Source organism: Pteropus alecto, unplaced genomic scaffold, assembly GCF_000325575.1.
Source record: "Pteropus alecto unplaced genomic scaffold, ASM32557v1 scaffold3, whole genome shotgun sequence".
NCBI lineage: Eukaryota > Metazoa > Chordata > Mammalia > Chiroptera > Pteropodidae > Pteropus > Pteropus alecto.
The window spans coordinates 67,115,104-67,131,315 of NW_006442484.1; the positions used below are offsets into that span (position 1 = coordinate 67,115,104).

The following is a 16,212-nucleotide window of genomic DNA, read 5'->3' on the forward strand; positions in this document are numbered from 1 at the left end:
AAACATTGATCACAAAGATTGCATGTATTACATGGTCAGAATGATGATGATGATGATAATAATAACAATAATAGTAATAATAATTAATAGCAGCTGTGATTGTTCTTAGTCAGGTATATTGCAGCTTTAAAATGGAATTCATAAGGAAAAGTTGAAGAAACTGGGCCTGTTCACTGGAACAAAGGATAATTGAAGTGACCTAATTGCAGCTTCTATTATAAAAACAGAAATGATAGCAGGACAAATTATCTCCACTGTCAAAAAAGAAAGCTGTACAGCAGGTAGTCTGTAATCTCTTTTAATGATACTACTTCTTTTACCCCATATATCTCCCCTGAAAAACCTTGTCTGACCTTAACTACTGTCACCACTACAGGTAGCAAATCTCCTCTTCTACGATCTATTCATTCCTGTCTCTGTTGTTTGGACTCACGCAGTAGCAACAAAGAGAATTCCAGTGGCTACATTTTCCTAGCTCTGGTCTAGTCATCAGAACTGTACTGTTGACACATTCTTCATGAGACAAATAAATCCAGGAATAGTGTATAAAAGTAACATTTTTTAAAGTTTTTGAGAGAAAGTATAAAGTATGAAATACTAATCAATAATTTTAAGTGAAATTATAAAAGGCAAATGACACACAAAAAAATATGCAACTTATATCACAAAGGAAGTACTAATATCTCTACTGCACAGAGGTCTTTGAAAAATCGAGAGGAAAAATGACAATCTGATAGAAAAATCATCAAAAGATATGGACAGCTCACAGAAGAGGAAATGAAAATGGCCCTTAAATATATGAAAAGATGCTCAGCATCATATAATAAGAGATAGACTAATTAAAACTTCACTGAAATATCACTTCTCGCCTATGTTTATCAAATATCTCAGAGTTTGACAACATATTCTATTGGCGAGACTGTAGAGAAATAGGCATCCTCCTACATTTCAGGTGGTAATACAAAAGAGAACAATTATAGACGATAATTTTTTCTAATCTAGGAATATTATGTGTGAGTTTCTTTTTGACCCAGCAATCCTTCTGAAAATTCATCTGAAAGCTGCGATGGCAAAAATATGGACTGACTTTTGCATAAGGTTTGTCATTAAGGCATTATTTGAAATAGTAAAAGATTGGAAATACCCAAATGTCCAAGAACGTGTGACTTATTGGATAAACAAAAGCATTTTCACCCAATAGACTACTAAGAAACTTAAAAAAATGAGATTTCTGTTTACTAAATAGATTTTTCTTCTGGATATTGCTATGTGTAAAAACAAAGTATAGGGGGAAAAGTACAATATTCTACCTTTTGTGTGATAAAGAAGGAATATAAATATATAAGCATGTTTGCTTTCATTTGAAAAACTAAGCAATATAGTTATATTGCTTAGGATAGTGAATATTGATGAAAGCCATATACCTAGACAGCTTTAATGTATGTAGTTGAGTTTGGAAATATAAATGGTTTACATACTTAACAAATGAAATTAAAAGAACAAAAAGTAATCCTTAAATATTGAAAACAAACCAAATGAATAACCTAACTAAAACAAATTGGTTAGATAGCGACTCAGGAAAAAAAAATTACTTCAAGTGATATTAGGATACAGCATTTTGATGCTACATATCTAGTGGGATACAGTCTAACAAAAACAGAGCTATAAATATCTTAAATCTCATTCAATAGTCTGTTAGTAATATTGGTATTATTATTTTAAAACTATAATGTATTTTAAATTATATATTATACAAGTAACTGTCATTGGTATTAAGAATAAATATTTTTATTTAAAGAAAACAGAAACAAATTTAAAATTTTAACTATAAAAGTAAAGTCAAAATTCTGTAATGTATATTTGAATCAAAATATCAGTATAGACTTGTGAATTTTTTCAAAAAGAAATATATTCTAGTTTTATCTATAGAAAAGGCATAGAAACCACGACACCCCAAGGGCAATGATCTCTCCTAGAACCCACACTGTGTTCTCTAGATATAATTTCTTATTAAAAAGAAAGAATTCCTTAGAGAAATGACTCTTTCATGATAAGGACATGAGTTACTCAGCAAGATCTTGGGACAGCTTGCTTGTCAGTGAGCAAGGAAGCTATGAATGACAGCTAGGTAAAGCCCAAAGGACAAAGGAGCAAACATACAGTAAGTCCATATTGACTAAATCTTAGATAATTTGTGTAACAAAAAAGGTAAGGAGTGAAACTGATTGAAAACCCTAAATATGTATTTTTTAAAAACATAAGTTTATAATGATATTCACAACTGCCATCTCCCCAAAAAAGGTAACTAACAACTCATAGGTCACCATTGGGAATATCTGGGGTACTAATTCATTACTCTGAAAATCAGCAATTAAAAATAATTCATTTTGCCTGCCCTGTACTACATGTAATTCAGGATAATCAAAATACCCAAAATTTTGAGGGAAAGTTTTTTGAGTTCTATTACAAAAGAATCCCAACTAATTAATGTAAAAAATAATGACTTTCTTAAATTATCATTTTGCGACCTCCTAATGAAATAATTAATTCAGGTAAAAATCATCAATGAAAACAATGATTCAATGAATGAATGATAAGGACCTTCGTAATGGAGACATCAATCTGTTACCTTTGCATCACTAAAGTAAGACAACTTGAGAGTGTATGCCTCTTGATGTGACAGAATTTAAAGCATATAAACTACCTTTATGGTATTGGTATTAGTTTCTTAGCACTGCTGTAACAAATTCCCACAAACTTGGTGGCTTACAACAGAAATTTATTCTCTCATAGTTCTCTCCCAGACCAAAAGTCTGAGACTTGTTTCCTTCGAGGCCCTGAGGTAGGATGTTGTTCCATACCTATCTCATAGCTTCCAGTGGCTGCCAGCAATCCTTGACATTTCTTGACTTGTAGACACATGACTCCAGTCTCTGCCTCCGTATTCTTTGGCCTTCTCTTCTGATTCTTTATGTCTTTTCCTCTTTATAAGGACATATTCATTTGGACAATCCAGGGTAATCTCAAGATCTTTAACTTAGTTGCACCTGCATAGACCCATTGTCCAAATAAGGTCACACTGACAGGCTCCAGGTGGACATATCTTTTGTAGGACCAGTATTCAACCCACTATAGTACTCTTCCCCCAAAAACGTTGGACCTGAATCTAACTAAGTCTCTAGTTGCACTAATACAGTAGCTACTGGTCACATGTAGTTATTTAAATTAATTAAAATTTGTACCTTAATCACACTAGCCACATTTTAGATGCTCAGTAGCCACATGCAGCTACTGTATTAAACAGCCCATATATAGAACAGTTTCATCATTGCAGAAAGACCTGTTGGCCAGTGCTTTTCTACCTTTCATAAAGAAAAAATATAGGAGATAGAGGAACAAATTAAATCAGACCCGAAGAAGCAACCAAATCTAGCATGTGTGACCACCTACAGGACAATCTGCCTGGTTTCTGCCACAATTCAACAGCATGGAAAAATTAAAAAATAAAAAAGAAAAAGAATATAGTTCTATATGGGAAATGAAAGTTAAAAGGCATAACCAAATTTAATGTGTGGCTAGATCTTTGGAGCGTGAGCCAAATAAATCCACTGGAAAAGAGAATTTTCTTAGCTACCTGGGGAAATTTGTTTATAAACTAAGTATTAGATGACATTAAGGAACATTGTTAATTTTTTAAGTGAGAGAGAATAGCATGGTTGTTATATAATAAAATGTTCATTTTTTTTTATATGCCTTTGGAAGTATATAGGGGATAAATGACTAGGATTTACTTTCAAAATACTTAGCAAAAAAATTTTAAAAGAAAAAAATAGATGAAAAATGCGGCCACATCTTTACTGAATACAGAACTAGGTGATAGATATATTGGGGTTCATTGTACTGTTATTTCTACTTTGGGCATCTGAAAGCTTTCATTATATAAATTTTTAAAAATGCGATCATGTACAGATCATTTATAGTTAATCAAAGAAATAGTAATATTGAAGTCAAACACCTGCATGGAATTCAAGAATCCAATTTCTGCTACTTAGTAAATGTGAGCTCTCAGAGAAAATTCTTCACTTCTCTGGACCTCAGTTTCCTCATCTATGAAGTAGAGACTTATATACCTTGTGATAATTAAGTTATGTAACATGGGAATATACCTCACAAACATTATTAGTGCCTGTTCTTCCTGTTGGATAGATGAAATACTGGGTAGAATGGGCTCTTGTGTATAACCTCCCAATTTTGGAGTGTTTAGAGGACAGTCCTAATTATAGAATTTTTTCTTTATTTAGTTTTATTTTTAGCTCTGGGATCCCAATACTTCTTACCATCTCCACTGCTACCCCTTCATCCGAGCCACCAATATCTCTCACTTAGATTATTGTATCAGCCCCCTTCCTGGTCTCCATGGCTCTTTTTTCACCCAGCATCCTTACTACCTCTGCCTTCTTAATATAGCAGTCAAAGGGATCCCTTCAACCTGTAAGTCAAGTCATATTGCTTCATTCCTTGAAACCTCCCATTGAATTTCTACCTCCCTGAGAGTAAAAGCCAAAATCTTTACCATAGACCTCAAGGCCCTACATAGTCTAGGCCCCCCATTTCCTCTCTGCCCCTCTGACTCCTCCCTCCCTCATACTGGCCTCCTTTGCCTTTTTTGGCAAGTGCCTGCCACAGGACCTTTGTATTTGCTATATTCTCTGCCTGAAATACTCTTCCCCAGTTACCTGTACAGTTTCACCCTCCTCCCCTTCAAGACTTTAATATTCTCGGTGGTACCTTTTCTTACCATATATTTAAAAGTCTAACCGTCACACTCTACCCACTCCACAACCTTCCTACCATCTTTCCCTGTTTTATTTTCCTCTATAGCACTTACTACCAGTTAGCATTTTTTAATTTTACTTAGTTATTTTGTTATCTGTTGTTGCCTTCCTTAACTACAATATACATTCTACAAGGGCAAGAATTTGTATGCACTGCTGAATTTCCAGCCTCACGAACAAAACTGAAACATGTAGATGCTCAATAAATATTTGTTGACTGATGAATGCAGAAACTTGTAATTGACTTAAAACAAGTTGTCTGGTCTTTAGAGGAAGTGTTTATGGATCAATAATAATGATATGTATTTATCAAAATCAATATCTGGCTGGTAAATTAGTACTTTGGAAGTGTTTAAATTGCTTGAAAAGGGGTGTGTTTTCTTAAGCAATTTAAATATTTTCCCAGCAATCACATTCATTCTGATCATTTGTTATGATAATTACTTTTTGGAATGTATCTAAAAGGAAAAGAATGATATATAAAGGAATTTAGAATTGATGAGCCCAAATGGGTTAGATTTTATCACATGGATTTTAAAGGTATATATAGCATATTTTACATTTTTTTGCTTTTATTTTCATTTTTTGTTTTAAGTTTTTTTAACTGGAGTATAATTTTCATACAGTGAATATTCAGGTCTTAAGTTACCAGAAGAATATTATCTTTTCTATTTTAGCAAATGTTTATCAAGATACAGCCTACGGCCATGGCACCCTGAACATGCCCGATCTCGTTTGATCTCAGAAACTAAGCAGGGTTGGGCCTGGTTAGTACTTGGATGGGAGACCACTTAGGAATACTATAGGCATTTAAAAAATTAAAAAATTTTTTAAAAGATACAGAATATTTCTGTGACCTGAGGATGTTCCCTCGTGCCCTTTCTCATTCAGTGGAGCCCCTCTCCATGAGTAGCTGATCTAATTTCTATCCTATTCGGAATTTCTTATAATTGGAATCATGTAGTAAGTTCTTTCTTTGTGTCCAGCTTCTTTCACTAAGCTTGATAATTTTGAGATTCATGACTGTTGTTGAGTATTCACTAGTTTATTTTTTGTTATTGTTGATTTATGTGCTGTTGTGTGAATATACCACCACTTATCCATTCTCCTGATGATGGACATCTCAGTTGTTTCCATTTCTTGCTGCAATAAATAACGCTGCTGTCTGTCACACATTCTTCAAGGATTTTTGTGGGCATAGTTGTTGTTTCTCATATATAAGTAACTGAGAGGTGAATTTTTGGGTCATGGCTTCAGTGCATGTCTGGTTTTATAAGGAACTCCCAGACCTTTTCCCAAAGGGAGTATGCCATTTTGTACTTCCAGCCACAGTGTGTGAAAGTTCAGCATGGTCCACATTCTTTCCAACATTTTGGTGTTATCATTCTTTTTCATTTTTTGGTAAGAGTATCTCACTGTGGTTTTAATTTGCACATCCCTGATGACATAAAATGTTGAGCATATTTTCCTTTGCTTATTGGGCATTTCTAGATCTTCTGTTGTATAGTATCTGTTTAAATCTTTTGCCCAGTTCTACTTGCATTATTTTTCTTTTTATTATTGAGTTGCAAATATATCTTCCTATTTTTATAACAATTCTTTGTTAGATATGTGTGTTACAAATATTTTCTCTCATTTGCTTATCATTTTCTTGACGCTTTTAATGAGAAGGTTTTAACTTTGGTGAATTTTTGCTTTTTTTTTTTTACCTTTCTTTTCTTTTATGTTGCATGCTTTTTATGTTCTCTCTAAGAAATATTTGCCTACTCCGAGGTTGTGAAGATATCCTCCTTTATTTTATTCTAATAGCTTTATTGTTATAGCCTTTATGTTCAGTCCTATTTTCCATCTTGAACTGATTTTTCCTATGGTATAATGTAGAGACCAACATTCTTATTTCTCTTATGGATTTCCCTTACTGATTTTAATAGTACCACTTCTTGAAGAGATTTTCCCTTCTTAATTGAATTGTTTTGACACATTTGCAGTAAATCACTTTACCAAATATGTGGGTGTATTACTAGACTTTGTCTTCTGCCACAATTCTTTTTTCTCTTATGGATTTCCCTTACTGATTTAATAGTACCACTTCTTGAAGAGATTTTCCCTTCTTAATTGAATTGTTTTGACACATTTGCAGTAAATCACTTTACCAAATATGTGGGTGTATTACTAGACTTTGTCTTCTGTTCCATTCATCTATTTGTTTAACCTTTGGCTTGATTACTGAAGATCTATAGTAAGTCTTAAAGTAAGTAGTTTAAGTCTTCTAACTTTATTCTTCCTCTTCAAAAGTAGTTTGGCTATTTTTTTCCCTTTAACTTTCTGCATAAATTTTAAAGTCATATTGTTAATTTTTGGAAAATAAACCTGCTAGAAGTTTAATTGGGATGACAGTATACATGAATTGATATCTTCACAATAATGACTTTTCTGATCCATGAACAAGATATAACTCTCCATTTATTTAGCTCTTGTTTAATTTCTCTCAACAATATTTTATTGTTTTTGGTGTAGATGAATTACACGTTATCTTTTGTTAAATTTATCCTTAAATTTTGCAATGATCTTTAACCCTATTATAAATGGTCAAGTCTTCTTGATTTTATTGTCTGATTGTTCACTACTAGTATGTAGTAAAGTATAATTGATTTTTAATATTTAGCTTGTATCCTTTAACGTAAACAATAAAATCAATAAGTCAAAGAAACTTCCCAGATAAAAAAAATATATACTTAAAAGTACATATTCAAAGAGTTATAAGCCCAGAATGACTTTTCTAGTAAGAATATTGGACTTTAAAGAAAAAAATTATACCCGATAAGCAAAAAGAGCAAGTTACTTATAAGTAATTTACAAGAGAAATAAAATTAGATGATCCAACTTTTCAACAGCAACACTTTGTCATAAGAAAACAGAGCCACGTACTTAAAATACACAAGGAAAAAAGGTGAGCTGTTGTTGTGAATCAAAACTGACTACAGATATGATGGAAATGCTCTTTAAGGAAGATTATTCTAGCAGCTTTTTAAGGTACAGATTAAAATAGGATAATGGTGTATGTCAACTATACTTTAATAAAAATTTAATTAAATAGTTAATTAAAATGTGGGATGTGGTGATATGCCAAAAAATCTTAGAAAAATCTAGGCCAGCACAGTCTAATAGAACTTTCTGCAGTGATGGAATTAGTGTCTAATTCTACAGTATCCAATGTAGTAGTCGCTAACTCACATAGCATTTGAACACTTGAAATGTGGGTTGTGAAACTGAGAAACTGAGTTTTAAATTTTACTTCATTGTAATTAATTCCAATTTAAATTTATATAGTATCATGTGGTTAACGACCACCATATTAGACAATGCAGATGTAGGCAGTCTAAAACCCGAACACTAGACTGTGGCTAAAGAAATGGAATTAAAACAGGATACCCAAGAGGTATAATGGAAAAAAGAAACAATGTCTTTATAGGAGAAAAGAGAAAAAGGAGATTTAAACAATTCAAAGGCAGTGTACTTGGGAGAATGGGGAAACTCGTAGTACCATCCAATAAAAAGTGTATCTTATCCGGGGCTACTTTAAAAAGTAGATGTTTTAACATGTTGAGTTCTCAGTGGTAAGGAGACTTCCAAGTGAAAAGACTATATAAACAGTTAGAATTCTCATGCTGAATTGGGGCAGAGGGAAGTAAAAAAAAAAAAAATCTGTTTTTTTGTTTTGAGTGGTTTTTTTTTCCAACATTTCACTCTCGAGAGAGGCTCTTCTGCCTCCATACACCCTGTTCCGAGATTGCCTTGTCATCTCCTTCATGGAGAGACCCTGATATATGCCATAATAACGATTGTTCAGAGAAATTACTATTTAACCTACTGAGTGATTAATATGAAATTTGTTACTGAAACAGTGGTATGGAGAAGATCAAGGAAAATTTTGCTTTTTTTAAGAAAGGAAAAATACAAGATAAATATTGCTTTGCATACACGAAGTACTTTCCATCTGAGAATCTCTACATACTCAGCAAGCTTAATTAATGAGAAAACCTCAAAAAAAGAGAAGTGATGAAATAAGGAATACAGATACTAGTGTTCTATTTCTGTGATTTTTAAAAACCAAGCTTGTTGTTTTCCTGTTGCATTAATGCACAAGTGTAGCCCCGTGTGGCAGCCATGAGATGTTGATCTTTCTGCTGAATGATTTCTCTTGAAGGCGTCCTTCTTAGGAGGGATAGTAACAGCATAGAATCCCACCCCCTAACTTTATTGATGTCCTGCACTCTTATTTGCAATGGAAATCCATCCCCTATCATCATAGTGCAGCAAGCATTTTCTGATAATTCAGTCCGCACTGTCCCTGGAAAGATTATTTTGTTGTAGAATGAAGCAGGTTATCTTCTTTATCAAAAATTATTCAAAACAAACATTCACGAATCTAGGACTAACATGCATTGAAAGGGGATAGGCAGGCCCTCTTAATGGGTACCCTACTGTGTAATCTTCCTTTCATCTTCATTCAAAATCTTTTGAAGATTGAAGCTCCCCTTTGCAAAAATATAAATCTTTCTAATTACTTATATGTAGTGTAGGATACATGATTTGACCTAGTCAAAAGAGACATGCAATAATGTATCCTGGCATTTATTTTCATCTGTTGTGACTTGAGGATAGATACTGGGTTTTTGTTGTATACCTTTTTCTTCATCTTTTATTTCGCCTTCCTTTCCTCCTCTCTACTAAAAAAATAAAATTAAAATTAAAAAAAAAAGGCAAGCCATTTTGCCAAAAGAGAAAATACCTTGAAGGATCATGCTTTTAAAGATTTTTTTATTTAGAGTTTGATGTTCTGTAGAATAAAATTAGCTGGCATGTGTAAAAACAGCTGTTTTTGTTGGAAGAGACGAAGATACTAAGACTTTAGTTTTTGGGGTGTGTGTGTGTGTGTGTGTGTTTATTTTTACTTATCTAGGCCTTCAGTATATGTCTCCAGGCATATATAGATCTGTCTAGCTCATAGCCTTCTCATATTCTCTGGGCCCAGAAATTCAGATTTGTCCCCATCTTTTCTTAAGAGCCTTTCACTATCCAAGCCAACATCATCTTACTTCACTCATCCTGCACAAAATGCACCTTGTTTGCCCAGTCATGTAAGGGTACATTCTTTCCTCATCAGTGCTGGACAGCTCCTGACACCATCTGATCATCGTTGTCCAATAAAATACCACAGTGACCTTTCCATTTTAATACATAACTGGGAATTTAAGAGAGCTGATGTAACACCTTCCAAATTAAATGTCATATTCTCAAAATTCGGATGGATTTGGAATTCACCTAAGTATATTTTTCTGCTCCCATTCCCAGTAGTCTATACAGTGCGATGATTAGCAGTAGCATTTTGTAAAGTCACTTAAGGCTTTAGCGCCGTGGAGTTCTGCCAGTAATGGTGTTTAATTCACTTATATATGCCAATTCATCTCTGTCAGGAGCCTATTAATTTCCTCACTATTTTACTCAGTCCCTAGTTCCTATATAATGAGACACAGTGATCCCCATTTATATAACCAAAAAACTTAGAGTTTCTTATAAATTACATCTGATCCCACTGCTTTTAGTGACCAGAAAGACTTTGTATTTCTTTTTTGTATTTAAATCAATTTTTCCAAGTTTTTTTCTTTAGAAGGATATACTGGAACTCTAGGGCACCAAATAGTGAAATCATAGACAAAGTATAAGATTCTGATGGGCTCTTTAACATGCATCCCTGTTCCAAGGCAGACTTCCATAATATCACCAAAGATAAACTATTCCCAGGAGCACATCCCACTTACAGGAGTGAATGTTGAGCCTCAGACTCAAAATCAGCCCAGTCATCAGTGGGCAAGATGCTAAAATACCTATAACATTGCTATAAAAGTAAAGACCCTGAAACAAATAAAGGCTATAGATATAAAATTAATCCCATAGAATATGCTGTTGGCATTTCTATGTAGTGAGTATATAGGAAAGTGACAGCTAAGTGACTGACTAGGAAAAATTAACATAGATTCAGAAGAGTATATAATTGTTTTAGGATATAAACTCATATATGTCTGTTACTTGTTCTTCTTTTTTCAGGATTGGAGCAAAACATCAGGAGCTAAGGGAAAAGCAGGCAAGAGCTCTTGTTGATTATGCTACTGGTACAATTGGATCACTGCATGATATGGATGATGATGAAATGGACCCCAATTATGCCAGAGTGAACCACTTCCGGGAACCATGTGCATCAGCAAATGTCTATAGGTCTCCATCTCCCCCTCGGGCTGGACCACTGGGTTATCCTCGAGACGGCCGTCCACTGTCTCCAGAGAGAGACCACTTAGAAGGTCTCTACGCCAAGGTCAACAAGCCATACCATCCACCAGTGCCAGTTGACAGGTAATATAACTTATTGAGAGATGAATGTAGTTTTAATTCAGTAAGTTTCAAATCATCTCTACTGTTGAAACAGATAAAAATATATATCCTTTATTAAAACTGAAATGACACAGTACCTTGACAAGTGTTAGCCTTTGACCTACCTGTAAGGTATCAGCTATCAAAAATAAAACAATAGCCAGTTATAAGGAGACATGAATGAATAGTAGAAGTTGAGTTCATGGTACAACAGGGAGCAATTTTTGAAGGAATATTGTAACAGAGAACTGATAGTGAAAACTTTGAAGGAATATTGTCCTTTCTCTTAAGAGCCCTACTGTGAAAGTTTCATTTAAGAAGACGGCATGATGCTTACAGGTGAGGAGTCAGAGGAGACAATGATTACTTCAAAGTAGGCGTAATTGAAGTGGAATTATAGCTAGCTGCAGATATGCAGAGGACTTTAAAAAGTAAGAATGGGTTTTTATACTCAAGGAAAATGTGATCTTGTACGGATATTCATGGATGACTGGAGGTAGAAAAGGAGATAATCTTGGCAATAGGAGTTTGATGAAGTAGAGAAAGATAAGAGATAACAAGGCCAAGGATCCTTAGGTGCAGCAGCTAAGGAAAGAGATAATAGGACCATCTATCAGTACAATTGAAGTAGGTAGGGAACAAGATGATTCCAACCTCACCTCCTGCCAAAAATAAAATGCCTCATCTCTTGAAAGGCTGATATAAGATAGTGTTAGTCAATATACATTGTTAGGTGACCCTTGGAATTACACAAGCAAGGAATGAGTTGACTGACCTTAGTCTAATCTGGCTATAGCTTGAAGTCTGGAGGGAGGAGGTAAGGGGGGAAAGGTGGTGGGCACAAAGAGCTCTCATCCTAGATGGAAAAAAAAGACTTGCTTTCCAGATTCCTTTTGGTCCTGACAACGGCCCAGTCCCTATTAGTAACCAGCTTTTGTGTGATAGCATGATATATTGCATATGTTTACCGTTTACATTTCCCTAGCTGGGTGATATTATGCACTTTCAATTAAGTTGGGGAGAGGAAGGGAAATCATGGCATTTTTATGCAGACTATAAAGTGTAGCTTCACAAGACTGATTACCTTTCAGAGCCTTTCCAATAACCAAGTGAGAAGGAAGGAGCAATTTTTAATCCTTACTGTCAAGCTTCCAGGTTGATAGTATTAAAGAAAGATGGTCAAGTTTTTCTTTGGGATAAATGAAAATATAAATTTCTATGACTGTGAGACAGCCATAATTATTAAACTGTTAATTCGAAGAACTGATTAAGAGTTGGCCTTTTTTCTCCCAAGCTTTTATATAGGGTCGAATGTTTATCACATAAATGATAATACCAAGCATGAGTCTCTTCTGTTCCAGACCGTAGCAAAGCTTACTTTCTCTAAATCAGATAGGTCTTTCTTCATAGCAGTCCCCTTTGCATGTGTCAGAGCTGTTTCTCAGTACTTCCAAAGCCAGTATTTCTCAATTCTATTTCTAAGGAAAAAAAAATATGAGGGCTTCTATTAAAATGCGTTCACTAGTCAAATACACTATGGAGAATTCTGGGTTAAACCACTGAATAGGTTTCCTTACTGTGGTCTTATCGCCAGTATGCTAATATGCATTGTAAGGATCTAAAATGGGCATACAACCATCAGCCCTTACCATTCCCCATATTTTTGTCACTTAATGCTTTTTTTTTTTCCGGATCTTGTGGTTAATCTTTGGAAAACTAGGAAACTCTATCCTGAAGCTAACTTTCATCCATGTAGATTTGACCAGGAAGGAAATTTCTTAGGATAATCTTAACTGGAGCCATTATAGAATAAAATCAGAAAAAAATATGTAATTTACTGCCCAGCACAGACACGTGTTTAAGCAATAATTTTTCTTTTGTCTGACCTCTTTGTTTTAATAAATGATTTAAAGCTCTTTCAGTGGCATTTTAGACAGGTGTCATATTTGGAGATAACAGATCAAAGTGTGACTCTTTATACTCAGGATTATCTTTATTCTGCTCTTTAGTTATATTTAAAGATTTTTCTCCTTGTTCTTTAAGTCTTGAAGCAAGCAGTTTTTGTCTTGGCACATAATAAGCATTCAATAACGTTAGCTATTATTATCATCGTTGTTGTTATTATTACTGTCCTTCATCAGTGAAATTCTAAACTTTTCTGATATGCCTGGGACCAGGTGAACCTAAGAGAGTTGTTGTGGGAGTGTCCCTAACAGCATTCGTAAGCCAGAATTATGAGTTCTAAACCTACTACATGTACAATTAGAGGCACCTTATTCATTTTGTCATTTGTTTAGTCTTTCACTCTTTCTATAAGTATTTATTTGGCACCTACTGTGATCTAGCTACTGTAGTAAGCTCAAGGGATGATACAAAAATGACTAAGATATGGCCCCAGTCCATATTCTAGTTAGAAAGGGTGCAACTCATGTGGAAATAGATAATTGCAATATACTATGAACAGAAGGAAAAGAAGCTTTTTCAACTCTGCTGGTCAGGAAAGGTCTCCTAAAGGAAGTGATATTTAAACTGGCTCTGGAGAGATTAGTAAGACTTGACTAGATCCATTAGAAAAATTGTTTTCCTTACAGAATAGTTAGCATGTACAAGGGTAAAGTAGCCTGAAAGAGCGTTGCATGTTCAGGAAGCTCAGAATCATTTAAAACATTGAGTGTGGATAGGAATGGAAGTGATAGGAAATGCTGGTAGGAAGCAGGTTAGAGCCAGATTGTGAATGAATAGGTTCCATCTTATTTTCACACGTATTGATTGGTAGCAGCTGTCCAGAAATCTGTGTTAAGAAGAGTTCTGACTACCGTACGATCCAGCAATTCTACCTCTGGGTATTTATCTGAAAAAAAAACAAAAATCCTAATTCAAAAAGACATATGCACCCCCATGTTCATGGCAACATTACTTATAATAGCCAAGTTATGAAAACAACCTAGGTGTCCATTGATAAATAAAACATGATACACGCAATGGAATGTGTATGTATGTTTGTATGTATGTATGTATGTCTATATATGTGTGTGTGTGTATATATATATGTACATATATATATACAATGGAATATAGATAATGGAATAGTATAGATAATGGAATGTATATGTAATAGAATATATATATAATAAAATATTACTCAGCTACAAAAAAAAGAATGAAATCTTGCGATTTGTGACAATATAGATGGACCTAGAAAGGTATTGTGCTTAATGAAATAAGTCAGGCAGAGAAAGAGAAATATTGCATAATTTCATTTATTTGTTGGAATCTAAAACACAAAACAAATGCACAGATAGGAATAGACTCAAAGGTACAAAAAGCAAACTGGAAGTTTGCCTGGGGACTGGGCAAAATAGGTGAAGGGAGTCAAGAGGTACAGACTTCCAGTTATAAAACAGGTAGGTAGAGTGGCATCCACTGGGGTTCCCAACATGCTAATGGCAAGTTAAATCATGGGCTTTGGAATGAGGCCGAGTAGCTCCAGTTCTTTTCCAGATACTACTGCATGACTTTTAGTAAATGAACTTTTCCAAGATGCCATGCATACAATTCAACCAATATATCCACTGTCTATTAAGTGCCAGGACCTGAATTCATTACGGAGTTCATAAGGGAACAAGAAGAGAGATGGTATTGTCCCCTCCTTATGGAGCTTACAGTCCAGTGGAGGCTACAAAAATGTAAACACACAATGAGAACACAGTGTGAGAGTGCTGCCGTACAGGGAGCCAGGGTAACTGCTGCCACTGAGGCTGGAGGGTCGGAGGCACAGAGAGCAACATGGAGATGAGAGGAAGCACAGTGCGTTAGAGCAACTACAAGAAGCTCAGTAAAATAGGAACCTAGTGAGAGGAGTATATGGCAAGAAATAAAATGAGAGTGTCGGAGAGCTGAGCAAAAGGCAGATGACAGACTCTTGAAGAAGAGTTTGGACTCCATCCTGAGGGGAGGCGAGGGCAGGGCTGAGGTGGGGAAGGAATCATTGAGGGTTTTAAAGTGAGACATAAACCCTGGAATTCAACTGGCTATTAAATGGCCTAGGCAGTGTATCCTCACCTCCTTATCTGCAAAAGGAGGATTATAAAAACAGCCTCACATGTTGTGAGGGTTAAATACAATTTCACATTTTGCATTTTTTTGTATCACTCTATGAAACAAACCTCTATTGTCCATGTATTTCTATATCACAGGAATATATGCGTATGGCCCACAGTGGCAACTTCTACCTCTCACCTCCCTGCTTCTCAAAGATTGGCCCTGAACAAACCTTCAGCCCTTCTAAGAAAGACGTGGCTTATAAAGGATTCATCTGTAAATGATGGTGGTTTAAAAAATCCTTACCACTGTAACAGAATCATAGGACTGGGTTCTCACAGTACTGGTTCTCTCAGGATATGAACACAGCATGGATTAATTCTGTCCCCAAAAGACGGACAACTATTTAGGGTTTATAATGTCTTAGTCTCCCACTGCAACACCAGCATTTAAAGGGCTCCCACAGTATATGAACATTAAAGCTTTATGTTTGGATGAGTTTAAAAGAGTCCCAAGTAGGGGGAATAGAAGATGTGACATTTGACGCAGTTACCACTTTGCATTAGTTTACATGATTATTTGGCTTTCTTTACTAGAGATTGTTTGAGCACACCTCATGTCAGTAAGAATGTTTTTGGATGTTAAATCTCCAAGATATATGTATTTGATTACTATACACTTATGTTGCTAAGATATTATATGTATTATAACACATATACCAAGTATAGAAATTAACAAAGGAATTAGATTTTTAAAAATTTCATAAGTAACAGTTCAAATATTTTCTTCCTCCCTTCACATGGGGTGCACACAGCCCATTTTGGAGACCACTGGTCTCACCTCCAGGCTCCACATGGGTGGGACCTTGCCTGCTTTTGCGTAGCATTGGCTCTCAGTTCCTAGAGCA

General features: G+C 34.9%; 1 protein-coding gene across 1 annotated transcript in view; it reads left to right on the top strand.

The window, feature by feature from the left end:
• PARD3B (par-3 family cell polarity regulator beta) overlaps positions 1 to 16,212 on the top strand; it is a 905,664-nt gene that overhangs the window by 749,780 nt on the left and 139,672 nt on the right. Inside the window, exon 21 of the mRNA XM_025039317.1 lies at positions 10,944 to 11,246. Within this exon, the coding sequence (XP_024895085.1) occupies positions 10,944 to 11,246 (303 nt within the window). The remainder of the gene's footprint in view (positions 1 to 10,943; positions 11,247 to 16,212) is intronic.